Source organism: Galeopterus variegatus, unplaced genomic scaffold (genome assembly GCF_000696425.1).
Source record: "Galeopterus variegatus unplaced genomic scaffold, G_variegatus-3.0.2 Scaffold141, whole genome shotgun sequence".
NCBI classification, from domain to species: Eukaryota; Metazoa; Chordata; class Mammalia; order Dermoptera; family Cynocephalidae; genus Galeopterus; species Galeopterus variegatus.
In genome coordinates this window covers 555,882-577,057 of record NW_007726252.1, presented here as the reverse complement: position 1 = coordinate 577,057, position 21,176 = coordinate 555,882, and the positions used below count along the sequence as shown (strand labels likewise).

General features: G+C 35.0%; 1 protein-coding gene across 2 annotated transcripts in view; it reads left to right on the top strand.

Annotated features, from left to right (window-relative positions):
• The window catches only part of ATG5 (autophagy related 5), a 128,798-nt gene that overhangs the window by 59,599 nt on the left and 48,023 nt on the right, over nucleotides 1-21,176 (top strand). For both annotated transcript variants that reach the window (XM_008590495.1, XM_008590490.1), the window contains one exon: nucleotides 13,597-13,691. In XM_008590495.1, coding sequence (XP_008588717.1) covers nucleotides 13,597-13,691 — 95 coding nt within the window. The remainder of the gene's footprint in view (nucleotides 1-13,596; nucleotides 13,692-21,176) is intronic.

Genomic DNA, 21,176 nt, shown 5'->3' with positions numbered 1-21,176 from the left:
TGTAAACTTAGTCATGTAAACTTTTTATTGTAAACTTAACCATAATTGTTTCTGGATAATGGCGATTATTTTGTTTTTTCTGAGATGACTGTTCAAGATAAATGAAGCAACAGTATGCTGTCATTGCAGTAAGACTAATTCTACTTACACTTTTGAAGTAACGTGTCTTCTATACCAGCATATTTTCTTTTGCTTCCTTTCATCTCCTCCTCTAGCTCACTTGATCTAGTTTTGCTTGTCTTAACAGCAGTTCTTTCCCACTCTTCTACCTCTCATTTAAACTTACCTCGTCTCTCTCCCATTCCTTTGTTATCTTTCTAGGGTCTGGATAACCAGTAATTAATACTGGTTTAATGTGTTACCAATTTCCCAGGCATCATGTGCTTTTAAACAAAGGCCTAGAAATTGCTTGTATGGAGAATTTCAGGTCTCCACCCACAACCCCTGTGGCATTCTGTTTACTCCATCTCTGCCTATGTAGACCAGTCCTGATTAGTGGCTGTGGTAATAATTCTGGCTATCAGAATTGTATATTTATGGTGTCGTTTTCCGAACCAGAGAAGTCAGTGCAGTTCCATAGCCATGCTAGTTTCTTGTTACTCATTGCATGCCTTTTCTCTTTTCCTACTTTAGAAACTATAGAAGGTTCAGAGATTCTTTTATGTGAAAATCACATTTAAATATTGTAAAACTAAAGTCACGTGTTCCTTAATGATAGGAATATGTTCTTAGAAATGTGTTGTTAGGTGTTTTCTTCATTGCACGAACATCACAGAATGTACTTAAACAAACCAAGAAGGTATAACTAATACACACCTTGACTATATGGTGTAGCCTATTGCTCCTAGGATACAAACCTGTACAGCATGCCTACTGTACTGAATATTGTAGGCAATTGAAATACGATGGTAAGTATCAGTTTAGCTAAATACATCTAAACGTAGAAAAGGTACAGTAAAAATACAGCATAAAAGATAAAAAAAAAAGTGGTACACCTGTATACCGCACTTATCGTGAATGGAGATTGCTGGACTGAAAATTGCTCTGAGTCAGTGAGTGAGTGATAAGTGAATGTGAAGGCCTAGGACATTATACTGTACACTTCTGTAGACTTTGTAAATGCCATACATGTAGGCTACATTAAATTTATTTTTAAAAAAAGTAGTTGTGCTACAACATTATGACAGCTATCACATCACTAGGCAACAGGAATTTTTCAGCTCTATTATGATCTTATGGGACCACCATCATATATGCAGTCCGTTGTTGATCAAAACCATCCTTATGTGGTGCATGACTGTATCTATGCCAGTATTTTAGTTAGCATTCAAGATAGGCAAGATTTTTACCCGAACACTTTGAAAACTGAAAAGGATAAAGATAAACGGCCAATAAAAAAAGAGTACAAAATAAACAAGTTTGTTCATCCAAGATTCAAAGTGTTCGTCAAGTCCTGATTATCTTCAAAGTGGTTTTCCACTTAAGAAGCATTTAGGATCTAGACTATCCTTGAGTTCCTAGAGCTCTTTTACATTTAGTTTCTTTCTGTCTTTCCCATTGTCAGAAGAATATCAAAATATCTCAAACAATGTTTCTATTAGAGTTAATTTCCATAATTCTAATTTGTTGTTAAATTCTAAATCACCATAAGCCTCACTCAAAATATCAAGATTTTGTGGCTATTTTTCTTAAAATAGCTTTTTATTTTTGTTAGTTCTTAGATTTTGTTCTACAAGTATATTAACCTGTATTTACTTTTCATTTATCTTAAAGTTGTTATTTTTATGTAGGATTTTAAAACCCTATAAACATACCTTTTACATATTTTTTGAAAGATGAAATATTAATATTTGATTTAGAATATAAGGAAGGAGCAGAAGAGAGAAGATGAGTGGAAATATAGGAAGTGGGAAGAGAAGGAAGACAATTCCTAGGCTTGTTGAATTAAAGGGGAAAGGCTTCATATTTATGATAGAGGTTATTCTCCCCAATGTTTTTATCATCATTTATTTTCAGGTGTTATCCTCAAAAGAATACAGTATGGGATTCAGATATCTGAGTTGTAAATGAATGATTTGAGAAACATCAGTAGGATAATAAGTAACTTTATTCTCATTTTTACTGTTAGGATCCTTGGAAATCCTGATTGAATTTTTGTGCCTTATTGAATATATTATGTATATCACATATCACTAAGAGTTACTGAATATGTTTAAAACAATACTGTTTAGTCCAAAATAAGCTCATTATAGAAAGTGATAAAGTAGGATTTGTAAAATTCTGAATGGGCTCTATTATTTTTTGAGATATGTATGTAGTTTTAATGAATGAGTTGTTATAACAAATCTAATTTTGTAGAAAATGCCATGTGAACAATTCTCTTAGCTAAAAGTTGAACTATGATTGAGTTTTCCAGTTTCACTCATTATTGTCCTTGTCTTCTAAGGACTAGTTCCTAATTGAGTAATATCTTTAATTGATTATCACAGTGCACTTCTCTATGCATTCACTTAAGAATAATGCTTTAATGAACATGTTCAAACCAGCAATATTTCCTTCTGCATTGGGCCGGCCCGGTGGCGCACTGGAGAGTGCACCGCTTGGGAGTGTGGCGGCGCTCCCGCCGAGGGTTCGGATCCCATGTGGAGACCGGTTCCCGCTCACTGGCTGAGCGTGGTGCGGGCGCAACACCGAGGGTTGCGATCCCGTTGCCGGTCCCTGGTACAGGCGCAACACCGAGGGTTGCGATCCCGTTGCCGGTCCCTGGTACAGGCGCAACACCGAGGGTTGCGATCCCGTTGCCGGTCCCTGGTACAGGCGCAACACCGAGGGTTGCGATCCCGTTGCCGGTCCCTGGTACAGGCGCAACACCGAGGGTTGCGATCCCGTTGCCGGTCCCTGGTACAGGCGCAACACCGAGGGTTGCGATCCCGTTGCCGGTCCCTGGTACAGGCGCAACACCGAGGGTTGCGATCCCGTTGCCGGTCCCTGGTACAGGCGCAACACCGAGGGTTGCGATCCCGTTGCCGGTCCCTGGTACAGGCGCAACACCGAGGGTTGCGATCCCGTTGCCGGTCCCTGGTACAGGCGCAACACCGAGGGTTGCGATCCCGTTACCAGTCAGTAAAAAAGACAAAAAATATATATATATTTCCTTCTGCAGCAGAGCTCCTGCTAGCTGTTTCATTTTGTCATCTCTATTAGGGGAGATGAGATTTGTTAAATTACTGTACATGACACTGATGAATCTTGAAGCATAGGACCCTGGAATTTCTGATAATATGAATATACCATTCATTAATAATTCCCAGATTCCTGATAAGTTGTCATTGAATTGGCTGAACATTGAGTTTTAGCAAAAAAGCAGTTTATTTATAGAAACGTAACTGAAAATTTTCTGTGGTGTGATTGCACCCGGGAGCAGCTACTGGCCTGATCTTGGGCAAATCATTTACCACTTTGAGCCATGGTTTTAGGGCTGCATCAGTAAGTTCTGTGAAACGTAAATGATATAAAACCCTTGGGTCTTAAAAACAATCACTCTGGTTTTACTATTGTGAAAACCCACAGCTTTTTCCTATTTCTCACTGTAGCATCACTTTACTGTTGTTTTGTTTAATACCACTTTGACCAGCCTAAACTTCTGATCCACTCTTCACTCTTAAGTGTCTATTGCTTAATCATCTCTGCCATTTGAGGAGATGGGGTTGCAGAGGGGAAGGACTTGAGCCAGTAAGCACTGCTGGTGCAAGATAAAGGACTTATCAGAACTATTAGAAATTGTGATAATTTTATGTGTCAGTTTGGCTTCACAGCTACGTATTAAGTGAAGAAAAGAGTTTGTTGTGTACTTGTTTTATTTTTGTTTTGCGTTTAAATTCTGTACATTTTCTAGTACTCAGGTGCACGATAGGAGCAAATGGTTTGATAGATTTCAGTCTACGCAGATCCTACAAAATAAAAACTTGTTCGAGCATGCTGTTTCTTCTATCTACTCTTTTATTCTTTCTTTAGTCTTTTTTGCCTGGAATTAAACTGCAGATTTCATAAAATCAACTGTCTGCAAATTGAGAACTTCTTTTAAAGGGAAATCTTTCATGTAGCCACCAGGGACAGATTAGATGGATTTGAAATAGAATAGAATTTACCTGGAGCTTATTACATTTACTAAATTCCTGTAATATTCCAAACCTTTTACTTTCATTATTTCTGTTAGGAATCACAAGAATTAAATAAATATCAAGTTTGCAAATGAGAAAATGAGTTCACAGAACTAGTTAGAAATGGGATCAGGATTTGAACCTAGATCTCTGATTCTAAAGTGAATGTATTTTTCATTACATCTGGAGGTTATTAACTCTGGATACATTTTATAATCATCTGAGAGCTTTCAAAAAGTACAGATGCCAGGGAAAAAAGTAATTGCTCAGAGGTGGTTCCTGTACATTAGTATGTTTTAAAGGCTCATTGGGTGATCCTAGGGAGGAGCTAAAGTTAAGAAATGTTGCATTACACATTCCATCTCTAGTGACAACTGGTGACCCCTTTGTTTGGAAGCTTTTGTTGTCAGTGGGTATCATTAGTAGTGTTTTCTAATTTACATTTTCTTACCAGAAGCATGATGGATTTGTATTAGAATAAAGAAAATATCTTGCATAATAAATATTGCAAAGATACCAGTGAGCATAATGGCTTATCTTTTTTTTGGTAGTTGTTTCAAAAATTAAAATACATTTTTGTTTTTTTCTTATGACTTTGGAGTGCTTAGCGTGAAGTGAAAGTGAATTTGATTACTTGTTAAATTTGTTTATTGCCCTCTGAATCTAGGAAAGAAATAAACTAATATAGGGTAAGAGGAAATGCGTTTTTTCAATTTACAGTAGTTTTGAAAAGTAATAAAACAGATTATTGGTTATAAATCTATAGATTATTTTAACAGGAATACATTTATATAATTAGTCCTGGCCTGCCATTGTTCTACAGCTCTGTAAATCTCTTTTTTGGCAAATAAACTACTTTATTTAAAGGTTGTCTTTTAGATTACAGGAAGATGTGAGTATAATTGAAGATCATTCTTCTTTTTAAAATTTTTAACATAAGCACATAGAATATCAGAATAAGTTGTTCTTCTACATCATGAAATTTTTGAATTTTATATTTTTTTTGTTGCCCAGTTTAAAAATAAATTTGAAATGAACTCATCTTCATTGGGTAGAATACAGTAATTGAATCCTGTCTACTTAAAAATAAAGGCTGTTACTGGGATTGACTCTTGGGATACATTTAAAGATGTAACTTTCAATTATGGTTCATTGACTGGTGACGTTGAAATTAAAGTTTACGGTCTGCTTTTTTCAGTATTAATAAGATTTTGTTTTGTTTAATTTCCAGCATGAGTCTTTTACCATTACAAAGTTTTCATAGGTAACTAGTTTTTACTGGCTCCATTTATAGACCTGTGCTGAAATGAGATATAATAACTGTGAGCCTCTCATCTTCCCAGATTAACAAGAAACCTCTTTTTTCCCCATCATGCTTGTTTCGTCTCCCCTAATATTTGGAGACATTTAGGAGCAGGAAGGATTGGGAAAGAATGGTTATCTAAGTCTTAAGGGTGGTGTAGGTGGAACTCAGGCTAGCCTGACAAGAAAGGAGGACTCCTCAGATGTTGGCCTAGATGTTCTTGGATCACCATTCCTATTCCCAACACTATTCCATGTCATGGCTGGAGGTTAATGGAGTTGAAATTGTGCCCATGGAATGAGACCTTATATGGCAATTGAAAGGGTTGGAGGAAGAAAAAGTGGATGGGCATTTGGTGTGGTAAAATGTTGTAGTCTCTTATTCTTCCCACCATGGCTAGCAAAAGCCACTCAATTGCATACTTCCAGCAGGCAACTTTCACATAGTATTTGATGTGAGCAGTGCAAACTCCCTGGCCCTTAGCCAGACTGAACACTCTATCAATCCTGTGATGATGGGGTTTTGGAAGGGCCACTTTTCCATACTGGTCCTGACACTTTATTTACCCTGTTATGAAATCTAGAAGCTCAGTGTCTTCTCTTGTTGAATCTGAAGCAGCCTAAAAGATAATAGCAAACACTTAGGTAGCACTTTGTGTTGGGCATGGTTGTAAGCATTTTGCATCTATTAACTCATTTCTTCCTTTCAGTGACTTTGTGAATATGTACTATTAATATCTTCACTTTATAAGTGAAGAAATTGAAGCACAGAGTTTTAAGAGTGTCTAGCTGAAACGTGGGCAGCTATTAAATGGCAAACCTGGTAAACAAACCCAGGTGTTATAGCTCCAGTGCCTGCTTTTTCCACTACATCATGCTTCATTGCTATGTCACCAGCAGAGACCAGAAAAAGAAGAGGACATGTGTCTCATCAAAGCCCACTCTAGCGTAAATAGAAGGAGCAGCTGCTCTACCATGTCTCCTGCTGTATTTCTGACTTTTAGTAATTTCTGCCTTCTCACTTGTTTTCTTGGTCAGTCTAGATAAAAGTTCGCAAATTTTGTTGACTTTTTTAATTTATTTTATTTATTTATTTTTTATTTTTTTTATTTTTATTTTTATTTTTATTTTTTTCCTTTTTTTGTCTTTTTTCGTGACCGGCAACGGATCGCAACCCTCAGTGTCGCACCCGTACTGGACCGGGACCGGCAACGGGATCGCAACCCTTGGTGTTGCGCCCACACCTCACTCAGCCAGTGAGCGGCCGGTCTGTATGTGGGATCCGAACCCTCGGCAGGAGCGCCGCCACACTCCCAAGCGGCGCACTGTAGCAGTGCACCACCGGGCCGGCCCCAGCTATTTTTTTCTTTTTGTTGTTCCTATTTGCCTGAATTAGTAATTATTTAGCCATTAACAAACATACATTAAATATGTACTGTGTACCTTGAGTTTTGTAGGACTGATGATATAGAAGGCAAAGTCCTTGACCTCATAGAACTTATATTTTAGTTGAGGGAGAGAGTCAATAAATAATTAAATATGTAAATAGGATAATTTCAGATACTGATAAGTGCTTAGAAGAAAATAGAGTAATTGTATAGGGAATGATTGGAGAGTGGAGCTATTTTAGCTATGATTATGAGGGAACTCTTCTCTAAGGAGGTGACACTTGTGTTGAGAGTTGAACTTTGACAATGTAGCGGCTATGTGAAGATTAGAAAAGTGGGTATTCCAGGCTGCTAAAACTGAGATGAGGACAAGCTTGGTATTTTCAATTGAAAAAAAAAAAAAAAATAGTGTGACTTGGAGCTTAGTAACTAAGCAAGGTAGTAAGGTAAGCAGTGAGATCTCAGAGGAATGCAAGAACAACAGCATTCCAAGGGGGTAGGAGGAGGGCTGGTAGGAGTTTGCTTCTGGGTGAAGAGGTATTTTATTTTACTGACGTTATTTATCGTTGCCTGTGTGCAGAGTTTGGGCAGTGAATAGTCTGCCCAGTTGCAGGCAATAAGGGGGTACAGGGTTTTTTTTTAAAAAAAATAATGATTCTAGTACTTAAAATAACCATATTGTTAAAGTGTATCATAAAGCATTATTCTTTATGGTTTATTAGAGAAATGTTTGAAAAGTGATTCATTAATAACATGATTTGATTTACGTTTAAAAAGAGCATTCTGGATGCTGTGTGGAGGGGATAAACATGGAAGGATCACGACCACTTAGGAGGTTGTTGCAGTGTTTCAAATGACAGGTGATAGTGATTTAGATGAAAGTAGTAGCAATGAACAGACAGAAGTAAGTGCACTCTAAATATATATTGATTACTGTCCTTGAAGCCAATTTTCCCAGACTGTAGCACTTATTTTGTAGGGCAAAGGAGTCTTTTCTCAGTTTATTCTCAGATAGTAAGAGTCCAGTTCAGAATTTTCCTGGGATCCAGGTTTTACTGCTGTTTTGATTCACTTAAACCACAAATTCCCCTGGGGTACAATCCTGCTGTCAAGATGTGTGTTTATACACAGGATTAAGGATTAGCCTTCTCCATGAATGGCACTCCTCAGCCTTGATGCAGAGGCCAGCACACTGGTCCTGCCTGTTTCTGTTGTCATGATGAATTTTCAGGGACCTTGAAACCTTTCCAAGTCTACTTTTCTTTGGTTAGAACCTTCCTATCACATATACTGTATCTCAGTAAGTTTCTGGCTCTTATATAAATGTGTGGGTGTAGTTCTGTTGAGCAGCATCCAAGCACCAATGGACATGCTGAGAAAAAGAGAATCTTCCCTGCCCTTAGTTCAGCCCAACTGCCCTATTAACATGTTGCTTTTAATTTTACTTGACTCAGAAGACAAGTGAGTTTGAAGGTATAGGTCACTTATTTAACACCTGCTTTTGGCAGCCTACCAGTAATTGCTGTTTGTTCCTTTTTTCCCCCCTATTTTGTATAACGAAGATGTTTAATGAAGAAATTTGTCTAATGAAGAAATTAATTCAAATAGGTCTGTACCTGGATATGTTTTCTGTTACATATCTTGAAAGCCTCTGGTTAAAACACTCTGGTTACATGGCCACTTAAAATGATTTGAATAATACTGTTGGTTAGATGCAAAATTTTGTGAAGAATGGGTTCCCTTCAGTAGTGATTTTCAGCCATTTGCTTTCTCTTCAAAGAAAAGCCTAGAGTCTGTCTTTTATGTGCTGTTACAATTTGACATTTATTTGGGGTGCTGTAATTCTGTAGATGTTAAAGACCAGGAAATGGATAGTATACACATGAAGGCCATTTTGCCCTTTTCCTATTTGAAGGTCCCAGCCAACTGAATTGAGCTGAATAGCAATCCCTGCAGTCCCCCTACATGTTCTCCATGTCTCCTGTGGGGAATTTTAGACACATTATTTGTGGCATAAGAATGTTAAAAATTGTCTGGCCTGGAGCTCTTACCTGCTGTAAAGCTTAAGTGGAAGAATAAATAAATCCTTTAAAGTTGCCACTTTTTTCTTGTTGTTTTTCCATGTGAGGAACAAGAATACAGATTTAAGCAACTGTATATTTATGCATCTTAGATCCGAAATTTTAAAATTTTTTCCCAGATTTTGTTGAATTTCTAAGACCAGTATGAAAGCTTAATTCAGTAAAGACTGAGGAAAAATTGGTGGCCACCAGGATTTTGAGGAATTCTATTTTTAATCTTTTTTTAAAAAATAGATCGAATGTTTCTATAGAAGAGTCTTTCAATTTTGTGGTCCTTGATTTGTTCGCCTTCTTAAACAAATGTTAAGTTTTTTTAAAAAAAGAAACTGACTTATCAATCATATTGCTAATAGCTCTAGCAAGAAGTATATATGCTACTTTCCTTTCTCCCAGTGTATGAATAAGCTAAGTGACTGCTAGTTTTAATTTCCTTCTACTTAGTTTTTGTTTTGTTTTGTTTTAGAATTAGAACTAAGTAACTTTGAAAGTTGTTGAAATTGATGTACATTTATTTACAATTATAGTTTAAAAAGTGAACAGCCAAAGGTCATTATGCTTCTGTTACTTGTAAATACTGTTCTTGATGGCTGATAACTAATTTTATACTTAATTATAATAACTAATAGCATAGTTCCAATATTTAAACTATTGCTTGGAAACGGGTCAATATGTTCTTGATTCATTAATATTTAGGAAGATAATAAGGCATCCTAGAGTATAGAAGAGGTTCTAATATTACAAAATCCAGTGTGAAAGATACTTGGTTATCCATTTAATCTCAGCACTGATTTTCTTTTATTTTCTTGTATTTGTATCTTTCTTGTTAATAACTTTGACCTATAAAAGTTAGTTTATTCTTGGTTAGAGGGTTTTTAGTATTGCTGAGAAAATGCCTATTTCATATAAGAATATGACATTTTTATAAGAAGACTAAAAACTAATATTAATTAATACAGATACTTTATTGTGTCTTTCTTCCTTTTAAACATAGTTGTATCTGTCTGGGTCCAGTCAGGAGATAGAAACCACAGAATTTGTTAAACAGGGTAAGTTTTATATAAAGAATTATTGAACTCTGATAAGAGTGACTATAATATATAAGAAAACTCTGTATGGTACCCTAGGGCTAAGGGAGGAAGACCAAACATGTAAGAGGCCAGACCTCCTTGGAGAAGGTATAGTTCAGTCCACTGAATTAGTACCGAAGTCTTTTCTTTTGCCCAGCCTGGAGCTGATCTGTAGTTTGAGGGCCATCAGAGGAGTCTGAAGTGCAGGCGATCAGCAACAGGTGGCATGGGTATGCAAAGGGTGTGGTGGCTGAGTGTGAAACCACAGACAAGCAGCCCATGTGGTCCACCAGAGGAAACTTGGGTGCTGATTAGGCCAAGGGGCCTTCAGTGTGCCTATCAAGGCAGGAAGCCTTCAAAGTGGCTATATTCTGTGTTGAGAGGGCAGGTTGTCCCTAGGCCAGGCCAAGACTGAAAGTTGCAGAGACACTGTGCCTCTGGGCTTGTGGCTGGGGTGGCATTTCACCTGATGTCCTCACCCCCATGCCACTGGCCACCATGCAACAGTTGGGAACTGCAGAAGAGCCCTTTGTCCTGCAGTCTCCTTTCCGCACTCTCTGCTGAGAAATCTTAAAGTGGTTGTTCACAGTAGAGATGCTTAAAGGATTTATGTCCATATGTCTTATATTGAAGGGTGAATTTGGGGCTGAGAGCCAGTAATTTGATAACTGACACAATAATGTTCCTTTTTCCAGCTTTTTTTTTTTTTTTGCCATATATGTGTGTAAAAACTTTTTACTAATTACCTTTCTTTACTTTTTATTTATTTGTGTTTTCATTTCTTTAGCCCTGTTGAAATTTTGAGTCAGGTAATTGTTTTGTGGAGCTGTCCTATGCATTGTAGTATGTTTAGCGGCATCCCTGGCCTGTGTCCACTAGATGCTAGTAACACACACACACACAGTTGTGACAACCCAAAATGTCAGACATTACTAAATGTTCCCTAGGGAGCAAAATCTTCCCTGGTTGAGAACCATTCCTTTAGCCTGGTTGAGAACCATTCCTTTGTGGTTTTTTTCTGTTAGAACCTATATAAATCTCTCTTTAATCAGGGGTTGCTTGTGTTTTTTATCAGGTTCTATTTAGATAAAGAGGGAGTTTTAAAGAATTATAAAATTTTATTTTCAGAAGAGGAATGAGAAGCTAATCAAACTCTTTATTGTGTCTGTATGTGAATTTGGAATTTTCAATAGATTTTGTTTCTAGGCACCTTGCTATTTGGATGAAGAGCTAAGATTAGATCCAATTTTTTAAAATGATATGTTTGTTGTGTTCTATTATATTCATTCTCTGATTCAAGAGCATATGTTATGCATGTACCATGTTAGGTGCTAGAAATTTAATGATGAGGCAGTGAATAAAATTTCAGGTATGCATGAAGAGTTATATTATTTAGCGGTCACATTCTTTCTTGATACCTGATGATAGAAAGACACTTTTTAAAAGCATTGGAAGAATAATTGCTTCATATATGAAAGGACTGTGTCAAAGGCAGATTATGCTAAGAGTATTAAGCATTAAAATATGATTTTGTATCTTAGCATTAAGGTACGATTTTGCATTGGCTTTGCTAATAAGCATTAACATACAATTTGTAGCAGTAAGATACAGTTTTGTGGCTGCAGTGGTTGAAACAGTTGTGGACTTTGAATCAGAAGACTGAGATTCTGGTCTTAGTTCTTAATTAAACATGTAACAACCTGCACCTTAGTTATCATCTGTGAAATTATACTGGACTAACTGGATTCGAAATTCCTATCCTAACCAGTTCTAATGTAGTATTAGTCTTCCCCCAGATTGGAATTGAAGATGAGAGTAGAGAATATCTAAAGCCTGTTACAGTCTTCCATGACAGGGGTATGAGAAGGAACAACTATAAATTTTATTTTTTTATGTAGTTAATGATTGCATAAGCATGTCAATAGTTTGCTACTAGATTGGATCGAGACAAGTCTAGTAACAGAATGTGTTTTTAACACCAAGCTGAACTGAAATTGTGGAGCTATTTATCTGCTTTACAGAGATTTGATTTTGATAAAAATTCTGAGTATAAAAAATATTTTATCATGGGATTCTGGGTGAGTTTAAAAGGACTTGCTTAAAAAACAATGTACAGAATGGGAGAAAATACTTGTAAATGACCTATGAGGTAAGGGGCTTGTATCCAGAATTCATAAAGAACTCTTACAACTCAGCAATAAAAAGACAAACAGCCCAATTTTAAAAGGGGCAAAGGATTTAATAGACATTTCACCAAAACTAAAATGAGATATCACTTCACATCCACTAGGATGACTATAATCAAAAAACCAACAATAATAACTGTTGGCAAGGATGTGGACAAATTAGAATCCTCATACATTGCTGGTAGGAAGGTAAAGTACAGTCACTTTGGAAAATAGTTATGGCAGTTTCTCAAAACATAGTTACCATACAGCAGTTAAACAGAGTTAACATATGACCCAGCATTTTCATTTCTAGGTACATACCCAAAAGTATTGAAAACATATATCCATATAAAAACTTGTACACGAATGTTCTCATAGTAGCATTATAGCCAAAAAGTGGGAACAACTCAAATGTGTGTCAACTGATAGATAAACAAAATCCGATAAGTTCATCCAGTGGAATGTTATTTGGCCATAAATATAAATGAAATTCTGATACATGCTACAATGTGAATGAACTTTGAAAACATAATACCAAGTGGGAAAAAAAACAGATGCAAAAGACCTCATGTTTGTATGATTCCACTTATGTGAAATGTCTGCAATAGGCAAACTATAGAGATAGAAAGTAGATTAGAGATTTCCAGGGGCTGAGGAAAGGGGTGAATGGGAGTGACTATTAACAGCTACAGGTTTTATTTTGGGGGATGATAAAAATGTTCTGAACCCTGAATATACTAAAAGCACTGAATTATGTAATTTAAAAGGATGAAATTTATGGTTTGCAAATTATATATCAGTAGTTTTTAAAAAAAAAAATTGAACCTGAAAAATTAAAGGAGTTTAATGAATCTGAGATCAAGCTTCAATTGACAGTTCATATACGTCAGTTCCACATTCCTTTCAAAACCTTTCCTATAATATTATTTTCTTTAATGTTTAATATTTACTGTGTTCAGTATTTTTACTGTATTTCTTTACACAGTTCTGGTTAACATTTAGTTTACTTGAAGCTGTGCCTTTATAGTTTAGCAGTAAGAACAGGACTAGGAGAGTCAAGACATCTATTCCCTACCTAGTGTTTTTTGCTTTGATAACACAAGTAGTCACATATGAGCGGGTCTTCAAAAAGTTTATGGAAAGATTCGTATTATCTATTTTTCTATGAACTTTTTGTAGTACCCGTAACTGTTTGGGGTTTCTGAGAAAAAATGTCTATGCAATTATCTAGGAAGAGGAAGCACTAATGTAGAAAATATTAGTTTTATGTCTTGCTTTATGTTTAGTTATAGAAAGATAACTTAAGGAAAAAGTAATATAAATGATACACTTTCATCCTTCTGGGAGGATGTTTAAAATTTTCATCTCTTTATGTGAGGTAATCTGTTATAATGTTCATTTTTAATAACAAATAATTTATATCATTACAGACAGATTTGACCAGTTTTGGGCCATCAATCGGAAACTCATGGAATATCCAGCAGAAGAAAATGGATTTCGTTATATCCCATTTAGAATATATCAGGTAGGAAGCAACATTCTTCTTCAGACATCTTGCTTCTTAAAGCATTCTAGTCCAGAACTCTTAAGTTTGTGTAGTAACTGAACAGTATTTATTAGGGTTTTTCAGATCTCTGTCTTTTGGTGGCCATCAAACAAGATACTGCACTGAAATATTTGGATCATATATAGTTAATTCTCCTTATTCATAGATTCTGATTCACCTACTTGCTGAAATTTATTTGTAAATCCAAAAATCAATACTTGGAGCACTTTTGCCGTCATTCACAGAGACATGTGCAGAGTGGTGAACAATTTCATTTGCCTGACGTGCATGTTCCCAGCTGAGGTTAACAACACAGTGCTCTGCCTTCTTATTTCAGTAGTATAAATAGCATCCTTTTCTGTCTATTTTGTGCCATGTTTTTCACATTTTTGTGCTTTTTGTTGGTGATTTTGCTGTTTTAAATAGAACCCAAGCATACTGCTGAAGTGCTGTTTTTTAAACAGAAATACACATAAAACAAGGTTATATATTGATGAATATGTTATGACCAAGGCTCTCAGAAACATAATCCTCTATTTCCCCTTGGAGCAATGGTTCAGTATTTGCTAATTCAGTGTTTGCAGTGACTTTATAGGACATAACTACTGCAAATAATGAAATAGACTGTGTCTATTTGTTTTAGTTGTCTTTAGTGTTGTACAACAAAATAGATAGTAGGCTCACTTGCATGAAGTTAAACTCCATTTTTCTGTAGAGTACGTTAAAAATCCTGTGTGCTTGGCCTATAGCAAATATTAAATATTTTTTGAATGAATGGATTCCAGTAAGCAAATTACCCACTATTATGAAAAAGCATTTAAGAACAGGAATTAGAAACATTATTTTCAAAGGCATAGACTCTAATCTAGTAGGGCTTCTGTTTAAAGCTCCAAGAGGTTTTGTCATAACTTCCCTTTGTAGTCACTTTTAGTATCTCAAAGTGACTATCTATTAGTTTTTACTAATAGTTACTTCTATAGTTATTTTTAGATCTTTTATAGAACCATCACATAACTGAGTGTTCAAAGAAGAAAACAAATTGTCTAATTGAAAATAAGCAAATGAAAATCTTAATATACTGGAAGAATGAGGAGTATTTCTCATTTAGTGTCACAGGTATAGTTTTCAAGTGGTTCATATTTTTCATGAAGGCAGGGTTATTGTTATGTTCATAAAGTATGTGCATGAACTGAAAGTGCCTGGCATGTGAATTTTTGTTAATCCGTGAAATCATGTATCATGCATTAATATTATTTTTATTATTTATATTCATTTTACTGTACCATGAGCTCCGTGTAACATACCATAAGGTATTCCCACAGCCTAACAAAGTATCGTATTTGTGGAATTTAGTTGAGTAAAATATACCAGAGTCTGAAGACATTTCCAAAAGAAAAGTTCTAAAACTGTTTTGCGATTTATGCCTCCCACCACTTATGTAGATTAAGTTCTGGCATATATATTTAACTATACTATAGTTTCTTTATAATAAATACTTTGATCTCCTGTAGGGAAAGTGTTATACTGTTACTTATTGTCGGGATTATTATTGTCAGAATAACAGTGCAGTGCAGGTGTCCAGAGGAGAGGTCTTAACTTTTTAAATTTATCATTCTTGTTTGTGGCGGGAAAGGGGGGGATTTGTCAATTTAATCCATACCTCTTACTGTGGTATAATACAGAGGATTCAGGGGGATGGGGAAAGAGAATATGTATGTGTAAGAGAGAATGTTTTTTATAAAGATCTATAATTAGATAGAAAGTGGGAGGGTAGAAAATTCTCAAAATTTGCTTGACAAAACTTGACTGCCAGATGGGGACTCTTAGGGCAGAGCTTCCTGCCTGCTCTTTTCTGTGTCAAAGCAGTTGGGCAGATTTTCCTTGAAACAGAAAGTGACAAAGAGCCCAAGGACTTTATTGGTTCTTAGTTAACCTACATTTATTTTTATTTTACCCCCTTTCCATTTTGGTTCTTATTTGAATTTGATTAAAATTTTAGAAATGAGATATGTAAGTGAATTTAAAAATCTTGGAGTTCTAGTTTTTGCTAATTTGTCATTTCCTGGCTTTCCCTGTTTCCCTATTTTATATTTTTGAATCTTCATTGATGCTGCAACCAAAGGAGGATGGGGCTCTGCTTTCCCTTTTCTTCATTACAGTATGTAATCAAAGGGTGACATCAGATTTTTGTTACTGACTTCTTTACATCTGATTAGTTTGCATGGTTGTGATAGTCTGTTTATTAAGTATAGCTTTTACTTATGCAGCATTTTGATTAATTAGCACTTTTTTTCATTTCTTTAACACAGTAGGTATAAATCTCTGTACTATTTGAGACCTTAAATTAGCAAGTAAACGTAAAGAATACCTGAAAATCCAGGTTTATTAATAGATAGGTCATAGTTTTTATTAAAATATTTATTTTACTCTGCAGAATCCTAATAAAATTCCTGTATAGCAAGGGGGGAGAGGAAAGGGCACTATGCCTGCTTAAGTGAGGCTTATTTTATCTGTAGAAACCTTAAAACCATCTTAAGGATATAAGAATTGTTATCTGATTTTACATTTGAGGGAATTGAATTTCAGGGATTTTTAAGTCACTTGCTCAGGGTCAAACAAATGAAAAATGAAAGAACTGGAATCCAGACTTAGATCTGATTTCTGAATAGCATTTGATTTTCGTTTATAAAAATTAAGGTTACAGAAATTTTAGAACATAATTATCACAAAAAGTGAAGTTCACTTGGTCATATAAGTTGATAGGAGTGTACAAAACCTGTTACTTTTGGTGTTCTTTAAAGACCAACTTTTGTGAAGATTGTTGGAAAACTATTTCATTTGTAATACGTTTATCATTGGCTCAAAATGACTGTAATCAAGTGACAGAATTTTAGTGGTAAAAGTTAAATTGGTCCAAAAGCTGTCTAGAGATGTTACAGATCAAAATGTGTCATATCTGTCATTTACATAACAGTTTAGTTGGTGTGTGAGTTTCAGGTTTGTGTTCCTGAAGCCCAGGTGCTTCTTATTAGCCAGTATTCTAAAGATGAGGTTAATGGCAGAAATGTAATTTAGAATAGCACATGTAAACAGATGGTGATTAATAGGATATTTGCAAAAAAGATTTGTGAAATGATTGTGAAGTCCTTAGGCATTGGTATTTATGTTGTGGAATGAAAATTAGCCTTATCATTTCTGTTTTTCAAGAAGCAACAGATTCATAAATGTTATCCAGCCATTATACTTTGCATTAGACAGGTTTCTCGTTCATTCATTTATTCATTCATCCATTCAAAAAATTCATTTACTCACAAATATTTGTGTGCCATGCTCTGTGCTATGCACAGGTGATACAAGTGGTGATTAATATACATCACCCCTTTGCAAGCTTATACTGTGAAAGTGAAAACAAACTATTCAACTAGGTATACAAACATGAAATTGTAACTGTGATTGCTGTGAAATCAGTAAAAGCCTAATGTCCCTAGGAAGTAGGGACATATGATCTAATTTGAGAGGTCAGAAGTAGATGCCTTGAGGAATTGTTGTACCCCCAGAGATCTTACAGATGAGTGGAATTAAGGTAGGGAAAGAGTCATTAAAAGAGCTGTGTAGGCAAAAAGAACATTATGAACCTGAGTACAACCTGTTTGCCTTGTGCAGAGAAAGTAGGGGGAAATAAGGCTGCAGAGATAAGGGTCAGACCATATTAAGGAGTTTTCTATTCATTCTGTAGAGAATAGGAAATCCTAAGGGATTTTTAATAATCTGAATATTTGTTCTTATTTATTGATTGATTGATTGATTAAAAATTTTGGGGGGGGGCGGTAGCTGGCCAGTATGGGGATCCAAATTCTTGACTTTGATGTTATAACAACCTACTCTAACCAGCCAGCCCATTCATATTTATTCAGCAAAGATCATTTAGTCACCTACTTTGTTCTATGTGTTATTCTTGATGTTATAAATAAATTTAGAGAATCTTAGGAACAACCTAACAGCGCTATTTTTAGTTTTAAACAAAAACATGAAGTTGATAAATACTTCTTTAATAAAGTTAAAATGGTTCTTTTTTTGTCTTTGGAAGAAGTTGTTTGTCAGTTATACAACAGTAAAATTTTAAAGTAGAATTTGAACTAAATTTTGTTCCCTTTCATAATTCTCAGAACTCTGCTCCTCTCCTGCTTATTATTGCAATGTAAAATTGTTCATTTGTGACATTAAAACTATATTAATATTTTAATTTTATTGTGATGTTTGTTAGCCATTTTACTTAAGCAAATCTATTTAACTTCAATTATAAATAGAATATTTGCTAAAAATATTTAAGAATCTAGCTCCTTAGAAGTTTTGGGGAGACAGAGTACATTTTTTAAATGGAAAATAGAATGTCATGGATTAACTTGACACTTCCTAAACTGAAGAAGGAGCCAAATTTTAGGCTGTTTTGATTCCAGGAGGGTTGATTTATGAAATTTGAAAAGTGAGGACAATAGAAATGTGTGGCAAATTATGGCTGTATTTGTTAGTATTCCTCCTCTGGGGTTGTGGCAGTGGTGGTGAGAATTTATAATTGTATTCCATTGTTTTGTATTTTAGTCAATATCTTGCAGTAACATCTAGTAGTAAAGCCAGAGACCAAGAGGAGTGACTTAATGGTTAGAAATTGAATGTTATTGCTTTTAACGTAGGTTTTTGATCATTCAGAGAGATAAACTAATTTGTAATACATTTTGAACTGTGCAGAGATTTTATAGCTTTAGCAAAATAGAATGTAAATATCCTGTTATATAGGTGAATGTACATTACTTTCAAAATTTATAGTACCTTTCCTTTTTAAAAAATTTTTTAAAAAATTATAAATGTGAGATACACATAACATAAAATTTGCCGTCATAACCATTTTTAAGTGTACTGTTCAGTAGTGTTAAGTACATTCACATTGTTGTACATCTGTTCTCCAAAACTCTTTTCATCTTGCAAAACCGAAACTATACCCATTAAATAGCTACTCCCTGTTCCCTCATTCTACTTTGTCTCTATGAATTCAACTACTCTGGGTAACTCATATAAGAGAAATCATACACAATTTGTCTTTTTGTGACTGGATTATTTCACTTAACATAATGACCTCAAGATTTATCCGTGTCGTACCATGTGTCAGAATTTCCTTCTTTTTTAAAGCTTAATAATATTCCGTTATATGTATATACCAGTTTGCTTTTCTATTTATCCACTTGGATTGCTTCCACATTTTGGTTATTGTGAATAAAGCTACTATGAATATGGGTATATTAGTCAGCATTCTACAGAGAAACAGAACCAAGAGGATATGTATATACAGCTAAACATTGCTTAAGAATGGGGATATGTTCAGAGAAGTGCATCGTTAGGCCATTTTGTCATTGGACAAACATCGTAAAGTGTGTTTAACCAAACCTAGATGGTATAGCCTACTACACATCCTAGGCTATATGGTATAGCCTATTGCTTCTGTGTGAATAAAGCATTGCATTATGACAACCAAGACATCATTAGGCAATAGGAATTTTTCACCTCTATTATAATCTTGTGGGACCACCATAGTATATGCAGTCATTGTTGACTGAAATGTCATTGTGCGGTCCATGATTATGTATGAAGGTACTTCAAAAAGTTCGTGTAGAAGTAGAATTAAAGAATAATAGCAAGCTTTTCATGAACTTTTTGAATATGTGTGTGTATATATATAGAGAGAGAGAGAGAAAGAGGTAATTTGTTTGAAGGAATTGGCTCATAAGACTGTGGAGATTTGGTGAGTACAAAATCCGATGGGGTAGGCTGGCAGGTTTGAGACTCAGGGAAGAGGTGCAAGTGAGTCCAAAGGCAGTCACTGTCTGAATTCCCTTGCGCTCAGGGGAAGTCAATCTTTGTTGTGTTAAGTCCTTCAACTGATTAGATGAGGCTCACTTACATTTTGGAGAGTAATCTGCTTTACTCAGAGTCCACCAATTTAAATGTTAATCTCATATAAAAAACAGTTACACAGAAACACCCAGAAAAATGTTTGACCAAATATCTGGGAACTGTGGCCTAGCCAAATTGACACATAAAATTAACCATCTCAATGGGTATACAAATCTTTTGAGACCCTGCTTTCAATTCTTTTGAGTATTTACCCAGAAGTAGAATTTCTGGATCATATTATAATTTTGGTTTTTTTGACGAATGGACATACTTTTTGTCATAGTAGCTGCACTACTTTACATTCCTACCAACAATATACCAGGGTTTCCGTGTCTTAATCAACACTTGTTATTTTCTTTTTTGTTTTTGTTTGTTTTTAATTAGCCATCATAATGAGTGTGGGGTGTAATCACTAATAATAAATGGTGTTGAGCATCTTTTCATCTGCTTGTTGTATATCTTCTTTGGAGAAATGTCTATTCTAGTCCTTTGCCCATTTTTAATTGGGTCGTTGTTGTTGAGTTATAGGACCTAATTTATTAGTTTTAATGGCTGCATCATATTCAATCTGTGGGTATGCTGTAATGTGTTCAGTGTTCTCTATTGATGAGTTTTCTTTTCATTTCCAGTTTTTGCCACTACAAATAGTGCAGCATTACATAGCATTATGTAGGTATTCTTTTAGGTATGGAATAGATACCCTGGAATGGGTTTTTGGGTCAAAAGGTAGAGTGTTTTAAAAATAAATTTGCCAGGTTACTTTTTAAAAAGTGTCAATTTAAATTCCCACCAATAATATAAGAGTATGTTTTTCCACTTACATCTCCACCAGCAATAGGATATTGTAACTCTGACTTTTAGCAGTATCATGGAGATGTATCATTTTTACATCAGTTAATATTTCTCTTACACTTAGTGAGTTTATAAGTTTATTTTCCTTTGGCCATTTGGATTTGTTTTTCTGTAAATTGCCTTGTATTTTGTTTTGCCCCTTTTTCTTTTGTCATTTATCTTGTTATTTAATAAAAGATTTATTTTTTATAGATATTTACTTTTTTTGTCAAATACATTGCAAAAAATCACAGCTATACAATTTGTTTTGATTTTTATGGTATCCTTATATAAGAAAAGTTTTTAAATCATTATATACCAAATATGCCCTTCTTTTTCTTAGTGTATGGATTTTTTTCGTTGTTAAGAAGGCCTCTCCCCGTTGTTGTATGAGATACAGGTCCAGCTTTATTTTCTTTTAGATGATAGCTGATTACTTATTATATAAACTAAGGGTTAGCAATTTTTTTTTTAAAGGGCCAGATAGAAAATATTTTCATCTTTGCAGACCAGATGGTCTCTGTTGCAACTGTGTGTCTCTGTAACATAAAAGCGTTCATAGACAATTTGCAAATGATAGGCATGGCTGTGTCCTGGTAAAACTTTATTTACAAAAACGGGGAGCACAATTTGGTTTTTTTTTTTTTTTTTTTTTTTTTTTTTTTTTTTTTTTTTTTTTTTTTTTTT